The 22,134-nt window shown below is 40.7% G+C and overlaps 1 protein-coding gene across 2 annotated transcripts in view; it reads right to left on the reverse strand.

Moving 5' to 3' along the window:
* The window catches only part of LOC124110851 (globin C, coelomic-like), a 51,629-nt gene that overhangs the window by 3,998 nt on the left and 25,497 nt on the right, over nt 1–22,134 (reverse strand). The window contains exons 1-2 of one of the 2 annotated variants that reach the window (XM_046470312.2): nt 9,737–10,023; nt 1,102–1,366 (exon numbers count right to left, since the gene is read on the reverse strand). In XM_046470312.2, the coding sequence (XP_046326268.1) occupies nt 1,102–1,316 (215 nt within the window). In that variant the 5' untranslated portion in view covers nt 1,317–1,366; nt 9,737–10,023. Of the gene's footprint in view, nt 1–1,101; nt 1,367–9,736; nt 10,024–22,134 lie in introns of those variants that run through there. The other variant, XM_046470322.2, reaches the window with a different exon arrangement.

The following is a 22,134-nucleotide window of genomic DNA, read 5'->3' on the forward strand; positions in this document are numbered from 1 at the left end:
AAGCAAATATGATACGATCTTGGAAAGCAAATATGAGTTGAGTGGTAAGTGTTTGGTTTGTACCATATAACTCTGTTTGGTTGCTAAATCAATGAAACTGAAAACATTACGTGCATTTCGAAATTGATACGGCCTTAAATAAATAGTAAACTCGATGGCCTGGTCGTTCTATTATTAGCGAACGTGGCATCGGACAAGCTTCAGTATGCCAATCAAGGATGAGCTACCCACTAGCTACCCAAAAGTCCCCGAGAAGGGATAATACTTGTCACCCCAAGATATACTCCAAGTTGCACCTTCCTGTCATTTTATATCGTTTTTAGCACCCTTCTATACATCTAACAAACCACCTTAAAATCAATTTAATTATGGTTTTAACCTTTTGGTTTTGTCATAACAAGAACAAGAAAAAGTACATAAAAATGTCCCATTCTCCCACTGAGAACATAACTGGGCCATGCCCATGATTGAATTTACACAAATATTGTTTCTCCTAAACCAGATTAAGATAAAAGTCAAGTGCATTCAAGCGATTGTCTGCAATGTAACAGGCCTAAATAAGAATGTTAATTTGTGAAAAAAATACCGTATTCCTAATTACTTACTTTTGATGTCTTGAAAACCACATGCCCATTGATTTCCTTAATCACCGCAGTGCGTAGCGGTGACGTTCATGTCTTATACATCTACTTGTTGTTGATGGATATTGATTGTTTTAGAAGTATTCAGGGGGAGTTAAACAAGTTCATTGGTGTGGGTTTTTTTAGATTACCGTTTTACAAGTTCGTGCCTGTCTTCAGTGCCAGCTGATCACGAGACTGGGTGGCTTCTACACCTGAAGGTACAAGGCCACAGCTGGCAATCGATGTACTTTTATCAGCGCGTCTATGATCATCTTCCCGAGGCAAGATGTTCACTAGAGTTGCCAAGCGAAAACAACAAGGCTTTAGGCAATATTCCGGCGGGGGACACGAGAAATGGACAGGGATCTTCGGCGTGACGAGGCAACGTTTTAACCACTGGGCTATCCAACCTGAAACCCTAGATTGTCCTATGATCCATGTACGATTAATAATTTTACTAAATATTCAAACATATTACCTGAATTTTTCGAATAATTTCTTCACACCCGGTGCATCAATAAAGATACGAACGAATATTTCCGCTCCTATTCTGATGACATCACGTGACAATACCGGCCACGTGCTTCTGATGGTGTCTATTTGTGTATCACTGAAGTCACTTGTAACAACTTCCGGATCCGGTTCGACATGTGCATTTGGCACCACTGTGGGCTTGCTGTTCTCGCAACCCATAACAACGTCACTTCCGGTCACATGGCATCCCTAATAAACCCAGTCTCGACCTAAAAGAAAAGAAACAAATAAAAACATTTACAAATTGTCAACGTTATACCAGGCTCAAGATTTCAAGCTTTAAAAATCTGTTTTCTCGGATAATTAAGACAGGTTATTCCCTGGCTGTGACGTTGTATATTTATATTTTATATTCATATCACACGGAAATATATAAGTACATGTCCATTTTGGACCCTTGGAGATCCGGGTAGAGAATAGGTCTACAGCAACCCATGCTTGCCGTAACAGGCGACTGGGCGACTAACGGGATTAGGTTGTCAGGTTCGCTGACTTGGTTAATGTATGTCATCATATCCCAATTACGTAGATCGATGCTCATGATGTCAACCACTGGATTGTCTGGTCCAGACTCGATTATTTACAGACCTCCGTCATATAACTGGAATATTGCGAAGTGCGGCGTTAAACAACAAAGAAACAAACAAACAAAAACAAAACAAAAACAAACAAATATGTCCACTTTGAACGTTATTCGCTATGAGAGCTCACATGTTCTGCAGGACCAGAGACCTGACTATGCACGCACCAGTGTAACTGTACACAAAACCCATGCACAAAAACTAACACTACCAGTTATGGAGTTATGTTACCGAATGTCGTTAAGAGCTATTTTAGCAATTTTATAGATTTTAGCTTGAAAGTGTGTCTCTATACGCCTTTCACCACAATGAACTGCTTCATTATTCATAATGATCGACCCTTTGAGTTATAAAACTAGGCCTTTTTGTCAAATCAAACTACAAAAGACACTTGATTGAGTTGAGGTCTGGATATGCTAGCGAGGCGTTCAAACACGACAACAGCACGAAATGAAGACTTATTGATTGCGTGAATAACTATGAGTGGTATTCATTTTAAAACATTCGATAAGTGGGGCTGTGGTCACTTGAAGTATGTCTAGATGATGTCGAAAAGTACACTCGCCAACCAACTGGCAGTGATTAGTGGTAACGCCACACAGTTAATACTGTTTAGTGATAACGTTGTACAGTTAATACTGTTTAGTGATAACGTTGTACAGTTAATACTGTTAAGTGATAACGTAGCACAATTAATACTGTTTAGTGATAACGTTGTACAGTTAATACTGTTTAGTGATAACGTTGCACAGTTAATACTGTTTAGTGATAACCTAGCACAATTAATACTGTTAAGTGATAACGTTGTACAGTTAATACTGTTTAGTGATAACGTTGTATAGTTAATACTGTTTAGTGATAACGTAGCACAATTAATACTGTTTAGTGATAACGTTGCACAGTTAATACTGTTTAGTGATAACGTTGTACAGTTAATACTGTTTGGTGATAACGTGGTACAGTTAATACTGTTTAGTGAAAACGTAGGACAGTTAATACTGTTTAGTGATAACGTAGCACAGTTAATACTGTTTAGTGATAACGTTGTACAGTTAATACTGTTTAGTGATAACGTTGTACAGTTAATACTGTTTAGTGATAACGTTGTACAGTTAATACTGTATAGTGATAACGTAGCACAATTAATACTGTTTAGTGATAATGTTGCACAGTTAATACTGTTTAGTGATAACGTTGTACAGTTAATACTGTTTAGTGATAACGTTGTACAGTTAATACTGTTTAGTGATAACGTAGCACAGTTAATACTGTTTAGTGATAACGTTGTACAGTTAATACTGTTTAGTGATAACGTTGCACAATTAATACTGTTTAGTGATAACGTTGTACAGTTAATACTGTTAAGTGATAACGTAGCACAATTAATACTGTTTAGTGATAACATTGTACAGTTAATACTGTTAAGTGATAACGTAGCACAATTAATACTGTTAAATGATAACGTAGCACAATTAATACTGTTTAGTGATAACATAGCGCAGTTAATACTGTTTGGTGATAACGTAGCACAGTTAATACTGTTTGGTGATAACGTTGTACAGTTAATACTGTTTGGTGATAACGTTGTACAGTTAATACTGTTTAGTGATAACGTTGTACAGTTAATACTGTTTAGTGATAACGTAGCACAATTAATACTGTTTAGTGATAACGTAGCATAGTTAATACTGTTTGATGATAACGTTGCACAGTTAATACTGTTTAGTGATAATGTAGCACAGTTAATACTATTTGGTAATATTTTCACACAGCTAACACTGTTAATCTCTGTGTGACTGTAGACTCTGCACTCGATGACCCCCACAGCGGGATATACAGTAAGCAATGCGACATGGGGTATCGATCAGGGAGATGTGATCATATCAGCACTAGGGGTGTAAGTGTTATATGTCATTTAGTATGACCAAGTGTTATATGTCATTTAGTATGACCAAGTGTTATATGTCATTTAGTATGACCAAGTGTTATATGTCATTTAGTATGAGCAAGTGTTATATGTCATTTAGTATGACCAAGTGTTATATGTCTTTTAGTATGACCAAGTGTTATATGTCATTTAGTATGACCAAGTGTTATGTTCGACCAAGTGTTATATGTCAATTAGTATGACCAAGTGTTATAATGTCATTTAGTATGACCAAGTGTTATATGTCATTTAGTATGACCAAGTGTTATATGTCATTTAGTATGAGCAAGTGTTATATGTCATTTAGTATGAGCAAGTGTTATATGTCATTTAGTATGAGCAAGTGTTATATGTCATTTAGTATGAGCAAGTGTTATATGTCATTTAGTATGACCAAGTGTTATATGTCATTTAGTATGAGCAAGTGTTATATGTCATTTAGTATGACCAAGTGTTATATGTCTTTTAGTATGACCAAGTGTTATATGTCATTTAGTATGACCAAGTGTTATGTTCGACCAAGTGTTATATGTCAATTAGTATGACCAAGTGTTATAATGTCATTTAGTATGACCAAGTGTTATATGTCATTTAGTATGACCAAGTGTTATATGTCATTTAGTATGAGCAAGTGTTATATGTCATTTAGTATGAGCAAGTGTTATATGTCATTTAGTATGAGCAAGTGTTATATGTCATTTAGTATGAGCAAGTGTTATATGTCATTTAGTATGAGCAAGTGTTATATGTCATTTAGTATGAGCAAGTGTTATATGTCATTTAGTATGACCAAGTGTTATATGTCTTTTAGTATGACCAAGTGTTATATGTCATTTAGTATGACAAAGTGTTATGTTCGACCAAGTGTTATATGTCAATTAGTATGACCAAGTGTTATAATGTCATTTAGTATGACCAAGTGTTATATGTCATTTAGTATGACCAAGTGTTATAATGTCATTTAGTATGACCAAGTGTTATATGTCATTTAGTATGAGCAAGTGTTATATGTCATTTAGTATGAGCAAGTGTTATATGTCATTTAGTATGACCAAGTGTTATATGTCTTTTAGTATGAGCAAGTATTATATGTCATTTAGTATGACCAAGTGTTATATGTCTTTTAGTATGACCAAGTGTTATATGTCATTTAGTATGAGCAAGTGTTATGTTCGACCAAGTGTTATATGTCATTTAGTATGACCAAGTGTTATATGTCATTTAGTATGACCAGGTGTTATATGTCATTTAGTATGACCAAGTGTTATATGTCATTTAGTATGACCAAGTGTTATATGTCATTTAGTATGAGCAAGTGTTATATGTCATTTAGTATGAGCAAGTGTTATATGTCATTTAGTATGAGCAAGTGTTACATGTCCACTGGTATGACCAAGTGTTATATGTCATTTAGTATGAGCAAGTGTTATATGTCATTTAGTATGACCAAGTGTTATATGTCATTTAGTATGACCAAGTGTTATATGTCATTTAGTATGACCAGGTGTTATATGTCATTTAGTATGACCAAGTGTTATATATCATTGTGTATGAGCAAGTGTTATATGTCATTTAGTATGAGCAAGTGTTATATGTCATTTAGTATGGTTAAGTGTTACATGTCCACTGGTATGACCAAGTGTTATATGTCAATTGGTATGGTTAAGTGTTACATGTCCACTGGTATGACCAAGTGTTATATGTCAATTGGTATGGTTAAGTGTTACATGTCCACTGGTATGACCAAGTGTTATATGTCAATTGGTATGGTTAAGTGTTACATGTCCACTGGTATGACCAAGTGTTATATGTCATTTAGTATGACCAAGTGTTATATGTCATTTAGTATGACCAAGTGTTATATGTCAATTGGTATGGTTAAGTGTTACATGTCCACTGGTATGACCAAGTGTTATATGTCAATTGGTATGGTTAAGTGTTACATGTCCACTGGTATGACCAAGTGTTATATGTCATTTAGTATGACCAAGTGTTACATGTCCACTGGTATGACCAAGTGTTATATGTCAATTGGTATGGTTAAGTGTTACATGTCCACTGGTATGACCAAGTGTTATATGTCATTTAGTATGACCAAGTGTTACATGTCCACTGGTATGACCAAGTGTTATATGTCAATTGGTATGGTTAAGTGTTACATGTCCACTGGTATGACCAAGTGTTATATGTCATTTAGTATGACCAAGTGTTATATGTCATTTAGTATGAACAAGTGTTATATGTCATTTAGTATGACCAAGTGTTACATGCCCACTGGTATGACCAAGTGTTATATGTCAATTGGTATGGTTAAGTGTTATAGTCCCCGTGTTGCCTGAGAGTATGATGAAGGTGAGAATCTGTGAGTACTGTCTTACAGATAAATGTGTGTACTTTCGTATTCCACACTTAAGACTAACTTCTCTGCCCTTTCTTGTATTGTACTCTATCAGGACACGCCTTTCACCAGTGTGAATCAACATCATGAATCTACAACTGCTATCGTCTATTTTCGTGATATAATGATTTATCAAATAGAGAGTAATATATCTACTATATATATTGATATACCGACATGGATCCCCCACACACACACACACACACTTGATGTGTTTTTTGTCAGGTTCTACACAATTTTCCGTACGTAGTTATCCGGATGTTACTTTCGATTTACTCTTAACATGATGCGCCTCAACTTTCGGGTAAGTGGTTCGACCAGCGAGAAATTCAGGCGCGTTACGACCCACTGGTACTCAAACAGAGTATACTGTTGGAGGACCATTGTTGCATAAAGCACCATGAATAATCGAAGACGTACCTGTTGCAAATACAAAAATAGCTGTTACATGAATATTCAATACCTCGTGAACGAGATGACGAAAACTTGAGTCAATAAGTGGGAAATTAATATGTAAAGCCGAGCTTGTCAATACCTAAATGGTAATCAATGCTTACCACATATCACAGTCTCACTCATCAATACGTCATTGTTCAGTCAGCAGATGTAGTGTATTCGTGTCACACGTATGTTACAAAGGAATGGGTGGGGTGATCTGAATAATTGGCCAGCTATTTGGCCTTTTACAATATTAATCAGTCGTGTACATTTCAGTGAGACTGGTATGAGGGCACGGTGTTCACAGAGTTGCGTCCCTTAGCCATGTCGGGTACTCTGGCCATGGGTTCGAATCCCATCCGTTGACCTGCATTTTGGATTCTACATTTATTAACTGGGTGGGGGATGGGTAAGTAAATGGTTAAAAATGATTAAAAGTTGGACAAGTTTCAAATGAAATGAGTTCAGTGTTCTTTGAATCTGCATCTGCAAATGAGGCCATAGACACGTGTATTAAATAAGCATTTTCGCTGAATTAGGTAAGCGATTTCAGTTTCACTTTTGATTTTTGTGTGAACAAATTGTGATTTAGTATGAGAGTTGTCTCAAATGAAACAATCTTTACAACATTAGTTGTCTGTACGTTGTACTCATTACCGAGCTAACCATTTCCTCCACGGTGTTATTGATCTGGAGAGAGGCGCGTATTAGTGATACTATTTACCCCACCACAATCTCCATACCGTACCTTAACGAGCGTGCACATGTGCGGTACAACACGCACCTGCTTCCCAGCCTTCCGAATTGATTGATGGACATCAATAATTCAATCATCTAGCAAATCCAAAAGTTTAAATCGGAGATAAGTGGCAATGAAACTTCGATATTTCCATTTCAGCTTGTACATGCCTAATGGATATGAAACCATAATTTGTTTACAGGCACCCTCGACGACCCAGTGTAACATATGATGACTTTCTTGTAATATATATATATAACAGTAAGTCCTGGACCTCCTCAGCACAAATCCCCAATACCCCCTACTCAGCTCCTTTACATGGATGACCTTGAACTTATTGCAAAAGGAGACTCCACTCTAAAAAACCCAGATTCTCCTAGTCGAGTCCTTTTCCAATATTGGCATGTCCTCTGGTTTCGACAAAATGCAACATTCTTCACCTGAAACTGTGGCAAGGTAGAATCAATCAGTTTACTTGGGGGAGGAGTTATTGACCATCTCGTGGAAGGTCAGGCCTATACGTACTTAGGAATGCAGGTAAGAGACAAACTCCACAATGCCCATATCAAAGACAAACTTCGGACAGAATATAAACGTAGACTTAAGAAAAGCTGCAGTTCAAAGCTGAACGCTCGCAATAAAGACAAAGCCACAAAAACTTATGCTGTACCCGTCCTTTCGTATTCTTTTGGTGTTGTTGATTGGACGAAACAAGAAATTCAGGGTACTGACAAACAAATTTACACAAAGAATTATATACGACAATAGACCCCACCCTCGCTCTTCCCTCAACCGCTCATATTTATCAGTTATAATGGGAGGGCGTGGTTTGATTAACGTGGAGGCTCTTCATGATATATTGTATTGTGCACCTTTGCACACATTTATTTTTTTGATGATCCTCTTGTGACGCATTTCAAGACTCATGATGAACACAAGGCATTCCACAGTTTTCTTGGGTCATAATCTCAATGTCAATGTTGATTTTGTAAATGATTCTGTACTGCTGCACGGTAAAGATATGAAATCGGCCCAGACTAAGTTTTTCAGGATGAGGATTTCTGAACGACCACTGCATGGATTATCGAATTTATTTACATCAAAATGTACATATGAAATGTAGATTATGTAATGAATTTAATGCGACTGTCCAAAACATTTTCAGTGGATTCCCAGCTTTGGCACACACACAGTATCTTAAGCGAATGATGGGGTGACTCGATCCTTTAATTACCGTCTTCGCCATGCTTCTGGTTTTGACACAGAGGTCCATGCATGGTACGACCCGGAATATGTACAGGGCGTCATGGAGAATGATAAATACAAAATTCTTTGGAATAGGCCCGTATACAGTCTCAGACGTATCCAGGCCAACAAACCTGATCTTGTCCTTTTTGATAAATCCAATGAAATCATTTATATCATTGAATTTTCTGTCCCTTTTGACACTAATGTGATTGACAAGATTGAGGAAAAACATGGCAAATATGCGGACCTCGCTTTCGAAATGTCACGCTTGCATACCAAGTACCAAGTTGTCCGACTCCCGACTCGGTGCCTTAGGTTTGGTACCTCCCAATCTGTTGACTGACATTGGGAGAGTAGCCGGGTTTGCTATCCGGAATACAGTCCATCTGACAATCTGGGTAATGCAGAAGGCTGCAGTGTTGGGGAGTCTTCACATTCTCCGAAAAGTTCTGGGTGGGTTTGACTAGGCAGCGCTTCCTGGGAGAAGTCCCTATGAGCCTAACCAGCCTGACTGTGCCAGGATCACCCAAACCCTTTTTGCTGCATTTTTTATTTTACTCTGTAAATAATAATAATAATATAAACGAAGCTTACCATAATACAACGGATGTATAATAGACTGGACCATCGAGGATGGTTTAATGTGACGGTTGGGTCTTATTTTGTTCCTATGGGAAAACGTCAAGCCGAAGTAAAGGATATGATACACGTTAAACAATGTGATGAAACCCACGAGTGCAGGTATGCTGCTGGTCAGGAATCCGGAACTCGAACCATTGTCAGCGGTTCCTCGATCGGCCAAGGGACACAACACTGTCATCGAATTGCGACGTCTTAGACCACAGGCCACCTGGTCAGTACTGACGTAAAGGGGTGGTGTTAGGCACTCACGTGTATTTATCATCTCTGTAACCAAGATGGTTGGTTTTCTTACAGAATCGTCACGACAGGTTGTCTGGATAAACGGGTTTATGGTTTCCGTAAAAGAATAAATCCTATATACATGTTATACAAAGGAAAAATCAGAAGAAGTGAAAACAGCGTGGGCTTCTCTGTCACTTACCTCTCGAAATGCTAGTTAGCCTGTGTGGGTCACCTCACCGCGGAGCACCAACGATGGATGTTATACATTGTACCCTAATAGGGAATCGAACCAGGACCTCCGGTGTTACAAGTGATCGCCTTAACCGCAAGCCTACCCAATACAACCCGAGAACACTGTACAATCCGGACAACAGACATACTCACGTGTATTGTAATCACTACGAACCCTGACATCACACTTCTGTGTAGGATGCAAAACTAGACTAATCCTCCATCCGAGATCCGTCACCTCAGTCTCCTCACAACGTAACCTTTCCTCAATACAGGTCACATTGAGCACATCGTGAAAGCCGGCGAACAAATACCATGTGGCGAGTTTCCAGTGGCCAGACAACACTGCAATAGCACTAGAGTCCTGTTACAACGAGAAGCACTGGAAGCGAGTCCCATCTGCAAACCTGGCGGCCGGTCTTACCTGATCGAGGGGATCGATGGATGAAGCAAGAGACCGCCTCTGTGCATGGCATTCCTGTGCTGATATTTTTTTTATTGAGTACTGGAGTATCATTATCACGTTGTGTTCCATGCGGGCTGGTTAATTGTGATATGTGGCCCCACTGATGGATATGGCTGCATATGATTGTAAACTGACTAAACAGGGCACCTTCCTGGCTGATGAATAAAATATGATTACCGTCTATCGACGATAGGTTGTAGTGGGTTTTATAAGCTGCGCGGTCTGAAAATAGCAAGAACAAGGCTAGGTAATTGGGCCTAGGCTAATTAATTTTGGTGGGGGGTTTGTGACATAATGTATACGGTATGTGATTAGGGTTCTAGGATAACTTATAGGTTAACTCTCGGGTGCAAGTTTCAGTTAAAGTTAACACACGGGTATGAGATGCAGTTATAGGTTAACAGGGGGGATTTTGAAATTCAATTATTTGTTCCAGTAAATGACGATAAAAATAAGTAAGTTTCATGTTTTACAAAACACCAAATACGTGTCATCCACTGCATTATGGCTCCAATAAAAACATTTTTTTGTATTCAGAGAAAATAACTAGTGTTTCTTAAAGACACATTAGGTAACACACATCCTACAGTCCAGTATCCTGACAGCTCGAGCAGACACCATAGGCTTGACAGAGTGGGTGAGTGAGTGACTATGTCTGGTGTAACGCTGCATCGATTAGCATTAAATAATGCCACGCCGTGTCAGCTGGAACTGGGAGGACCGAGATTCCGGGTAACAACTGGCTCCCAGCAGCCTATGCTTGCCATACGACACAGCTAAAATGGATTAGATCCTCAGGTACGGTGACTTGTGGTTGATTGCGTGGCATCGTACCTCGATCGTGTTCAACATAACAACGACTGATTTCTATGGCCCAGGCTCGAATATTTACCGGCCGCTATGATGTGGCGTGCAGACTCAGCATAAAACAACACACACGCAAATAAACACAAATTTGAAGGCAAGCTTATGGTGATGTCAGTTGTATACGTTTTCCGATTTGGTGAACAACCTTATCGGGTATGGTACTGACAAACCAAGGTTCATAGTCAGGTCCCATCTGGGATTCAAACCCACGACCAGGCAACAGCGACCAGCGCCGCTATACATGACTACATCACCACACCCTCTAGGAATATACACAGGAATATACGAAGTACATCCATTGAATACATAAGCAAAGCAGTAGAACCCGTGAACGTTAAATATTGATCCGAGCATGAAATTTAACTTTGAACAACCATTAATTGTATCGATTTTAATAGTTTATGGGAACCGTTGCCAAGCTCATGATCTTTTAACTTTGAGATGTCTACTCCAGACTCGATTATCTACAGACCGTTGTCATATAGCGTGAAGATTGCTGAGTGCGGCGTTAAACAAAACAACAAGCAGAATTTTAACTTCGTTTGTTCAGACACAGTTTAACCCAGGTGAAGTAAAAACCGGGCACAGGTATATAAGTTTCATAGCAGCTGGACACGGAGCAGCTGGACACAGATATAAGTTTCATAGCAGCTGGACACGGATATAAGTTTCATAGCAGCTGGACACGGATATAAGTTTCATAACAGCCGGACACGGATATAAGTTTCATATCAGCTGGACACGGATATAAGTTTCATAGAACTGGACACAGATATAAGTTTCATAGAAACTGGACACGGATATAAGTTTCAAAGCAGCTCGACACGAATATAAGTTTCATAGCAACTGGACACAGATATAAGTTTCATAGAAACTGGACACGGATATAAGTTTCATAGAAACTGGACACGGATATAAGTTTCAAAGCAGCCGGACACAGATATAAGTTTCATAGCAGCTGGACACAGATATAAGTTTCATAGCAGCTGGACTCGAATATAAGTTTCAAAGCAGCTGGACACATATATGTTTCATAACAGCCGGGCACAGATATACGTTTCATAGCAGCTGCACATAGATATATGTCTCATAGCAGCTGGACACATTATATGTTTCATAACAATTGGACACGAGTATAAGTGTCATAGCAGCTGGACACGAATATAAGCTTCATAGCAGCCGGACACAGATATAAGTTTCATAGCAGCTGGACACATATATGTTTCATAGCAGCTGCACTTAGATATATGTCTCATAGCAGCCGGACAAAGATATAAGTTTCATAGCAGCTGGTCACAGATATATTTCATAGCAACTGGACACGGATATAAGTTTCATAGCAGCCGGACAAAGATATAAGTTTCATAGCAACTGGACACATATATAAGTTTCATAGCAGCCGGACAAAGATATAAGTTTCATAGCAACTGGACTCGAATATAAGTTTCATAGCAGCTGGACACGAATATAAGTTTCATAGCAGCCGGACACATATACAAGTTTCATAGCAACTGGACACGAATATAAGTTTCATAGCAGCCGGACAAAGATATAAGTTTCATAGCAACTGGACACAGATATAAGTTTCATAGCAGCTGGACTCGAATATAAGTTTCATAGCAGCTGGACACGAATATAAGTTTCATAGCAGCCGGACACATATACAAGTTTCATAGCAACTGGACACGAATATAAGTTTCATAGCAGCCGGACAAAGATATAAGTTTCATAGCAACTGGACACAGATATAAGTTTCATAGCAACTGGACACAGATATACGTTTCATAGCAGCTGGACACAGATATAAGTTTCATAGCAACTGGACACAGATATAAGTTTCATAGCAACTGGACACGAATATAAGTTTCATAGCAGCTGGACACGGATATAAGTTTCATAGCAGCTGGACACGGATATAAGTTTCATAGCAGCTGGACACGGATATAAGTTTCAAAGCAGCTGGACACGAATATAAGTTTCATAGCAGCCGGACAAAGATATAAGTTTAATAGCAACTGGACACAGATATACGTTTCATAGCAGCTGGACTCGAATATAAGTTTCATAGCAGCTGGACACGAATATAAGTTTCATAGCAGCCGGACACATATACAAGTTTCATAGCAACTGGACACGAATATAAGTTTCATAGCAGCCGGACAAGGATATAAGTTTCATAGCAACTGGACACAGATATAAGTTTCATAGCAACTGGACACAGATATACGTTTCATAGCAGCTGGACACAGATATAAGTTTCATAGCAACTGGACACAGATATAAGTTTCATAGCAACTGGACACATATATGTTTCATAGCAGCTGCACTTAGATATATGTCTCATAGCAGCCGGACAAAGATATAAGTTTCATAGCAGCTGGTCACAGATATATTTCATAGCAACTGGACACGGATATAAGTTTCATAGCAGCCGGACAAAGATATAAGTTTCATAGCAACTGGACACATATATAAGTTTCATAGCAGCCGGACAAAGATATAAGTTTCATAGCAACTGGACTCGAATATAAGTTTCATAGCAGCTGGACACGAATATAAGTTTCATAGCAGCCGGACACATATACAAGTTTCATAGCAACTGGACACGAATATAAGTTTCATAGCAGCCGGACAAAGATATAAGTTTCATAGCAACTGGACACAGATATAAGTTTCATAGCAGCTGGACTCGAATATAAGTTTCATAGCAGCTGGACACGAATATAAGTTTCATAGCAGCCGGACACATATACAAGTTTCATAGCAACTGGACACGAATATAAGTTTCATAGCAGCCGGACAAAGATATAAGTTTCATAGCAACTGGACACAGATATAAGTTTCATAGCAACTGGACACAGATATACGTTTCATAGCAGCTGGACACAGATATAAGTTTCATAGCAACTGGACACAGATATAAGTTTCATAGCAACTGGACACGAATATAAGTTTCATAGCAGCTGGACACGGATATAAGTTTCATAGCAGCTGGACACGGATATAAGTTTCATAGCAGCTGGACACGGATATAAGTTTCAAAGCAGCTGGACACGAATATAAGTTTCATAGCAGCTGGACACATATATGTTTCATAACAGCCGGACAAAGATATAAGTTTCATAGCAACTGGACACACACGGATATAAGTTTCATAACAGCTGGACACGGATATAAGTTTTATAGCAGCTGGACACACGTAATAATTCCATAGGGCCGGACACAGACATAAGTTTCATAATATCATAGTAACAGTAACATCAGTGCCCGACACAGCACTACTCTCTGCGAACTCCGTCGGGGTGAAATCCAACACTATAACATACGGGCACAGCCCCTCACACCGATCTTACGGCCGCGACTGTCGTAGTCCATGTTAAACTATGTGAGCTACGATCGTCTTAGCACTAACGTCTCTTTGTGAATCGGGTATCAGTTGAGTTCTACTATACAGGGTCACATTCACAATTATCTCTACACTTATTTTCCCCCGGGATTCTTTTCACGTCTTAACCTCTGTTAAACTCTATTTTTCCACTCCGGTCAAAGGTACGATGGTAATTCAACTAAGTGAAATGAATCAGAAATATAATAATATTATATGCCACGTTAGAAATTTAGTGTATGAAAACAGAGTGCCCAGCAAAAGAAAATATATACCCATGTTTGATGGTGGCTTAAAATTAAACAAACAAGATATGGTTAATTGATGGTGAAGTATATGATACGGGTATCACAGATGCGTTTTGGACCTTACGTTTGCAGTGTTTCGGCGAATGTTGACAAGCCTAAACACATTTTGATATCGTTTGGTCTAATCCAATTTCCAGGTGTATACTTTCCTTTGCCGGGCAGTTTGCAGACCCAAAGTTGATTTTAGTTGCGTTTGGTATAGTTTTCCTTCACAGGTAGGTAATTCATTCACCCTCAAACACTGTCTGTCATTAAAAGGTCGAGGTATCTCTATCCGTTTTTCGTGTGATGGGATAGCCTAGCGCTTAAAGCGTTTGTTCGTCACGACGAAGATCCGGGTTCGATTCCCCATATGGGTACAATGGGTACCATTTCTGGTGTTCCCGCCGTGATATTGCTGGAATGTTGCTAAAAGAGGCGTAACACCATACTCACTCATTCACACACTCAATTTCAATATCCGCGATGGGTGTGCGTGGACATCTTCTGACAAAAAACCTCTGAAGATTTAGTATAACCCCGAACCACGACAAGTTTGGTGATAGAGAGTATATTTTAGGGTTAAAAGGACACCAATACCTTAGAACACACAGACTGGCGGTGGATGGCTCATTGATAGTCGTCACGGATCTGCAGTCGCTGCTGATTGTACAAGCATAATGCTTCATTAATTACAGGTAAAAACCAATCTAATCAACAGTCCTGATATGTACAGCCTTTTCATGGCTCTCGCCTACGGCTTCCACGACAAACACATCCGACCAGATTAATTACACGTTGGCAATGGTTTCATTCATAACTCCATCACACATACAACCAGGAGGAGACCCTTGATGCTAGGCTGCGTGTCTTTTGTAAACATCAATTATTTATGGTAATGTTATAATTGGTTCTATGCATATGGCAGCAATAGCTCTCACTATCCAAAACTATCAACTTCCGGTTATTACTACCACATTATGGGGAAAGGCCTTGTTTTTCTAAATCATGTCATTCACGTTGGTCCTTCATGTTCACAAAGATTGTATTATTGTTACCATGGTTTCTCCTGTAATTTTCCATAAATTGCGAATAGTAGTAAATCGGTGAATCATACACCACCAGGTAAATCTGAGAGAAATGGCACATGTCCATATGTCGAATCACATTCGCGACATTCTCGTGACTATGCCCTCGTTTCCAAAATCAGATTTGTTGTTGTTTCTTCGTGTCTTTACGTCTTAAGACAGACGTACAGCTAAGGCACTTTTGTAAACCGGGGGCATAGGTCGGTCTTAACAAGAAATACGCGATTGTGCATCGACCCACCTTACAACAACGAAAACAAAAAGTGAAATGATAATAAACGATTTGAAATCCATATGAGTAAACTATGAGTGAATTTTGTCCAAAACGGGAATTTGAGTACTACTATAGTACTACTTGTCATTCTGTCCAGACCGACAATATATGTTGGAGCAAAGAGTATGGCTTTATTAGCATTAGACGTGAACATTCTGAATGCATTGAACTCTGTCTAAGCCAGTATGTCTAGGCTGAATTAACGTTTCCACAATGTTCACTCTGTCTAACATTTAGCTGAATTACCAGTTCAACAATGTTCACTCTGACTAACATTAAGCTGAATTACCAGTTCAAAAATGTTCACTCTAACAAACATTTAGCTGAATTAAGTTTCCACAATGTTCACTCTGACTAACATTTAGCTGAATTAAGTTTCCACAATGTTCACTCTGACTAACATTTAGCTGAATTACCAGTTCAACAATGTTCACTCTGACTAACATTTAGCTGAATTACAAGTTCAACAATGTTCACTTTGACTAACATTAAGCTGAATTAAGTTTCCACAATGTTCACTTGACAAACATTTACCTGAATTGCTTTTTCAACAATGCTAATTTTACAAACATTTAACTGTGGGGTAATTAGAACTGCTAATATGCGTCAGAACATCGCAATATTTCGGATACATAAAGACGAGAACCAATTATACATTATATTAAAACAACAACGTCGACGCCAGAGAATAAATAAGGCAACGTAGGAAGTTGTATGAATGAATCACTGAAAATAAGTGATGATACCAGGTCCACGCGAAAAGGTAAGCTTGTCCTGTTCTACCGGTAACGTTTCGCGTTTGTTTGTTTGTTTGTTTGTATGTATGCATGAACAGCTAAACAGTATTGGAAATATCAATGATTCAGAGATCCAATACAATGTTTGTATTATTAGCTTTCCGATAACAACATGGCATTGTGGTGTTTGCCATCACAATGAATAATTAAACAATACCGACCACTTGAACACATGGCGTATAATGTGAGGGGTCTCGGCGACAGTGTTCGCTTCCCCTTTGTGTTAAATAATGAGTAGAGCAACATGGTGGCTGAGGGGACACCGTGCGCGACGTCCATGCAACTGAAATATTCAAGGTGTGTTCTGTCTTCTCGACATGTTCTTGCATTCTTAACACGCTTAAGACCTGACAGTGTGCCGGTTTGTGTGCCGGTGACAGTGTTTGACTACAACATACGTCGACATAACTACTGCGTACGGCAACATAACTACAACATACGTCGACATAGCTCAACATACGGCAACATGACTACAACATACGTCGACATAACTATAACGTACGTCGATATAACTACAACATACGCCCACAACAAGTACAACATACGGCAACATGACTACAACATACGTCGACATAGCTCAACATACGGCAACATGACTACAACGCACGGTAGCCTAACTACAACATACGCCCACAAGTAACAATATACGTGGACATAACTATAACGTACGTCGATATAACTACAACATACGCCCACAACAAGTACAACGTACGTCGACATAACTACAACGTACGTCGACATAACTACAACATACGCCCACAAGTACAACGTACGTCGACATAACTACAACATACGCCCACAAGTAACAATATACGTCGACATAACTACAACATACGCCCACAAGTACGTACGTCGACATAACTACAACATACTCCAGCAACAAGTACAATACAGGTCACCATAACTACAACATACGTCCAACACAAGAACTCTCTACAGCCAGCTATAGTAATAACTCACTTAGGGAAACAAAGAAAGACTACCTAGCCGAATGTCACACGGTAACATCCCAGTTATACGCTGATGTCTGACCACACAGGACGTCGTGCAGGCCAGCCACAATACCCTCAGTGATAGAGACACTGCCTCACCAATTCACCATATCCTCAAAGCTAGAGACACTGCCTCACCTGTCTACAATACCCTCAGTGACAGAGACACTGCCTCACCCAGCCACCATACCCTCAGAGCTAGAGACACTGCCTCATCCAGCCACCCTACCATCAGAGCTAGAGACACTGTCTCAAGCGTCTACAATACCCTCAGTGCTAGAGACACTGCCTCACCCGTCTACAATACCCTCAGAGCTAGAGACACTGTCCCACCCGTCTACAATACATTCAGTGCTAGAGACACTGCCTCACCTGTCTACAATACATTCAGTGCTAGAGACACTGCCTCATCCAGCCACCCTACCATCAGAGCTAGAGACACTGTCTCAAGCGTCTACAATACCCTCAGTGCTAGAGACACTGCCTCACCCGTCTACAATACCCTCACAGCTAGAGACATTGTCCCACCCGTCTACAATACATTCAGTGCTAGAGACACTGCCTCGCCCGTCTACAATACATTCAGTGCTAGAGACACTGCCTCACCCGTCTACAATACCCTCAGAGCTAGAGACACTGTCCCATCCGTCTACAATACATTCAGTGCTAGAGACGACACTGCCTCACCCGTCTACAATACACTCAGTGCTAATGACACTGCCTCACCCGTCTACAATACCCTCATTGCTAGAGACACTGTCTCACCGAACCACAACACCTTCAGTGCAAGAGAAACTGCCTCACCCATCCACAATACCCTCAGTGCTAGAGAAACTGCCTCACCCGTCTACAATACCCTCAGTGCTAGAGACACTGTCCCACCCGTCTACAATACTCTCAGTGCTAGAGACACTATCCCACCCGTCCACAATAACCTCAGCGCTAGAGATACTACCTGACCCGTCCACAATACCCCCGGTGACAGAGACACTGCCTCACCTGGCCACAACACCGTCAATAATAGGGACACTGGTCTCACCTGAATACACTATTCATTAAACAAAGTCCAGCGTGCAGCAGCGGCATGATATATTGACGTTTAGGATGACGACGTTCTGTTACGCTGACGTCTAGCATCCTGCAGTCGTCTTAATTGAACACAATCTTTCAACTAGAGGAAGAGGTCCCAATTACACAGGTAATCGCATATGGAATGATTCTCAAGGTACATTTGATTATAGAAGCTGGATGACCATGGTTACCATTGGATACGGGCAAGGAATGACGGATGTAAGACCTACCTAAGTGTACCGCCTATGAGTATCGATTAGAGGATGCTGTCGATGAATGGTTGTCAAACAAGCCGTGTCTCACCGTTGTGTTGGGATGCAATGTTTTAGTTGCATGGAGACCGGTGGGGTCTGATCACACCATCTCGTTCTTCAAATATTTGAATTAAATATCAATGACTTTATCTTGAGGAGCATAAGTGTAAAGAAGTATTTTGGCAGAGCTGCTTTTAAAGATTGATATGCACTTAGCAAGTCAGTTTGGTTTAACGCCGCTTTTAACAATATTCCAGCTGGGTGAGACAAAGAACAAGATTTACAAATTGTACAGAAATGGAGAATCGAAACCGGGTCTTTAACGATTCGACACTTCAACAACATTCAGTTATCTAAATAGCGTACGTACTTGTGTGCTTGAGATAAAACATAAATAGACAGACCGATTGCAGTAAGGTGCATTGAAACCAAACTGAAGTTCAAGGATATCTGGACACTAAGCAATAAAATAAAGTATTAAAGCTTTAAGTGAGCGGATACATGTTGAACTCACACCGTGAGATACGTCTGTCAGGCGAACGTACTCAAGTTAGCAACAGTGACAGTAAACGAGTCAGTACTAATATACAGCTGTCCTGATACACAGAGGGTAGTAAGTCTAATAAAGGTATACCATTACGACGACGCCAATCAAACTTTGTTTCAGGGACATCGGAACACACCACCTGTTACAGCTGGACGGCGGGTCATACCCCTTATGGCAGACAGCCCAGTTGTCAGACACCCCAGTTGTTAGATAGTGGAGTAGAGATGGTTTATCAAAACATATGATATTTCCCTGAGGTGGTAGTGGACCAGTCATACTAGACTTAACCCTCTATGTACTTATGATCCTTATAAATGAAAGCCCATTTCTGGTGTTCCCCGTCGTGATATTGCTGGAATATTGCGAAAAGCGGCGTAAAACCATACTCACTCACTCACTCACTCCTTGTAAATAAAGACCTTTGAAGTTAATGTTAATAATTGATCTACTCGGATATATTTTCTACTGGTGCAGGTTGAACTAATTAAGCACTCTATCATGAAAACAACTTAAATTTGTAAGTTCTCCACAGTTCTCACTTCAGCTTCTCACGACAATGTTGAGTTTTCTAAATTTATATGTTTTCACTAAATGGTGTATATATTGGCAGGGATATCTGAATTTGTCTCAAACATGACAGGTTTGCAGAAAGTTGACTTTGTAACATCGCAGAGAGGTACGCCCCAAGAACTCTTTCAACATCACCTCTACTGCAAGAACAAGATTAGGAAAGTATGTGTTCACTGGAGATGCGCAATTAAGACGTGTACAGGGAAATGCACGACAGTCGTTGACATTGTGAAGAGTCACAGTGAACACAGCCATTCGTCAGCTGACACAACCCGTGCCACGTTCATCAGCACAATGAGGAAACGAGCCGGACAAGAACCGACCCTGCCCGTGCCAGCCCTCTACCAGGACGAAGTGCTCAAGTACGGTCTACAGGACACACCTCCACTTCCATCCCATCAATCCCTCGACAGCGCCCTCCACAGACATAGAAGCTACAGCATGCCCACACTGCCACAGACATAGAAGCCACATCATGCCCACCCTGCCACAGACATAGAAGCCACATCATGCCCACACTGCCACAGACATAGAAGCCACATCATGCCCACACTGCCACAGACATAGAAGCCACATCATGCCCACACAGCCACAGACATAGAAGCCACATCATGCCCACACTGCCACAGACATAGAAGCCACATCATGCCCACACTGCCACAGACATAGAAGCCACATCATGCCCACACTGCCACAGACATAGAAGCCACATCATGCCCACACTGCCACAGACATAGAAGCCACATCATGCCCACACAGCCACAGACATAGCAGCCACAGCATGCCCACACTGCCACAGACATAGAGGCCACATCGTGCCCACACTGCCACATACATAGCAGCCATATCATGCCCACACTGCCACAGACATAGAAGCCACATCATGCCCACACTGCCACAGACATAGAAGCCACATCATGCCCACACTGCCACAGACATAGAAGCCACATCATGCCCACACTGCCACAGACATAGAAGCCACATCATGCCCACACTGCCACAGACATAGAAGCCACAGCATGCCCACACTGCCACAGACATAGAAGCCACATCATGCCCACACTGCCACAGACATAGCAGCCGCAGCATGCCCACACTGCCACAGACATAGAAGCCACATCATGCCCACACTGCCACAGACATAGAAGCCACATCATGCCCACACTGCCACAGACATAGAAGCCACATCATGCCCACACTGCCACAGACATAGAAGCCACATCATGCCCACACTGCCACAGACATAGAAGCCACATCATGGCCACACTGCCACAGACATAGCAGCCACAGCATGCCCACACTGCCACAGACATAGAAGCCACATCATGCCCACACTGCCACAGACATAGAAGCCACATCATGCCCACACTGCCACAGACATAGAAGCCACATCATGGCCACACTGCCACAGACATAGAAGCCACAGCATGCCCACACTGCCACAGACATAGAAGCCACATCATGGCCACACTGCCACAGACATAGAAGCCACAGCATGCCCACACTGCCACAGAGCCGTGCCCACACTGCCACAAACATAGAAGCTACACCATGCCCACACTGCCACAGAGCCGTGCCCACACTGCCACAAACATAGAAGCTACACCATGCCCACACTGCCACAGACATAGAAGCCACATCATGCCCACACTGCCACAGAGCCGTGCCCACACTGCCACAGAGCCGTGCCCATGCTGAACTGGAGGAGAAGTGGACAGAAACTCTTGACGGAGACAGGTTCTTGCTTTTTATAGATGGTGATGAAGACAGGATGGTGGTCTTTGCGACTGATGCACACCCGTGAGCTGTAGAGACTGAAGACGTTATATACATGGATGAGACTTTCACTGCCAGTCCTGATTTGTGGAATCAACTATGTATCATTCATGCCAGAGTAGGATAATCATGTTATTTCAATTCTTGTGATACATTTGAACCAAGATCTCCCACAGG

This window comes from Haliotis rufescens, unplaced genomic scaffold, assembly GCF_023055435.1.
Source record: "Haliotis rufescens isolate VD_foot unplaced genomic scaffold, xgHalRufe1.0.p SCAF_5, whole genome shotgun sequence".
Taxonomy (NCBI): Eukaryota; Metazoa; Mollusca; class Gastropoda; order Lepetellida; family Haliotidae; genus Haliotis; species Haliotis rufescens.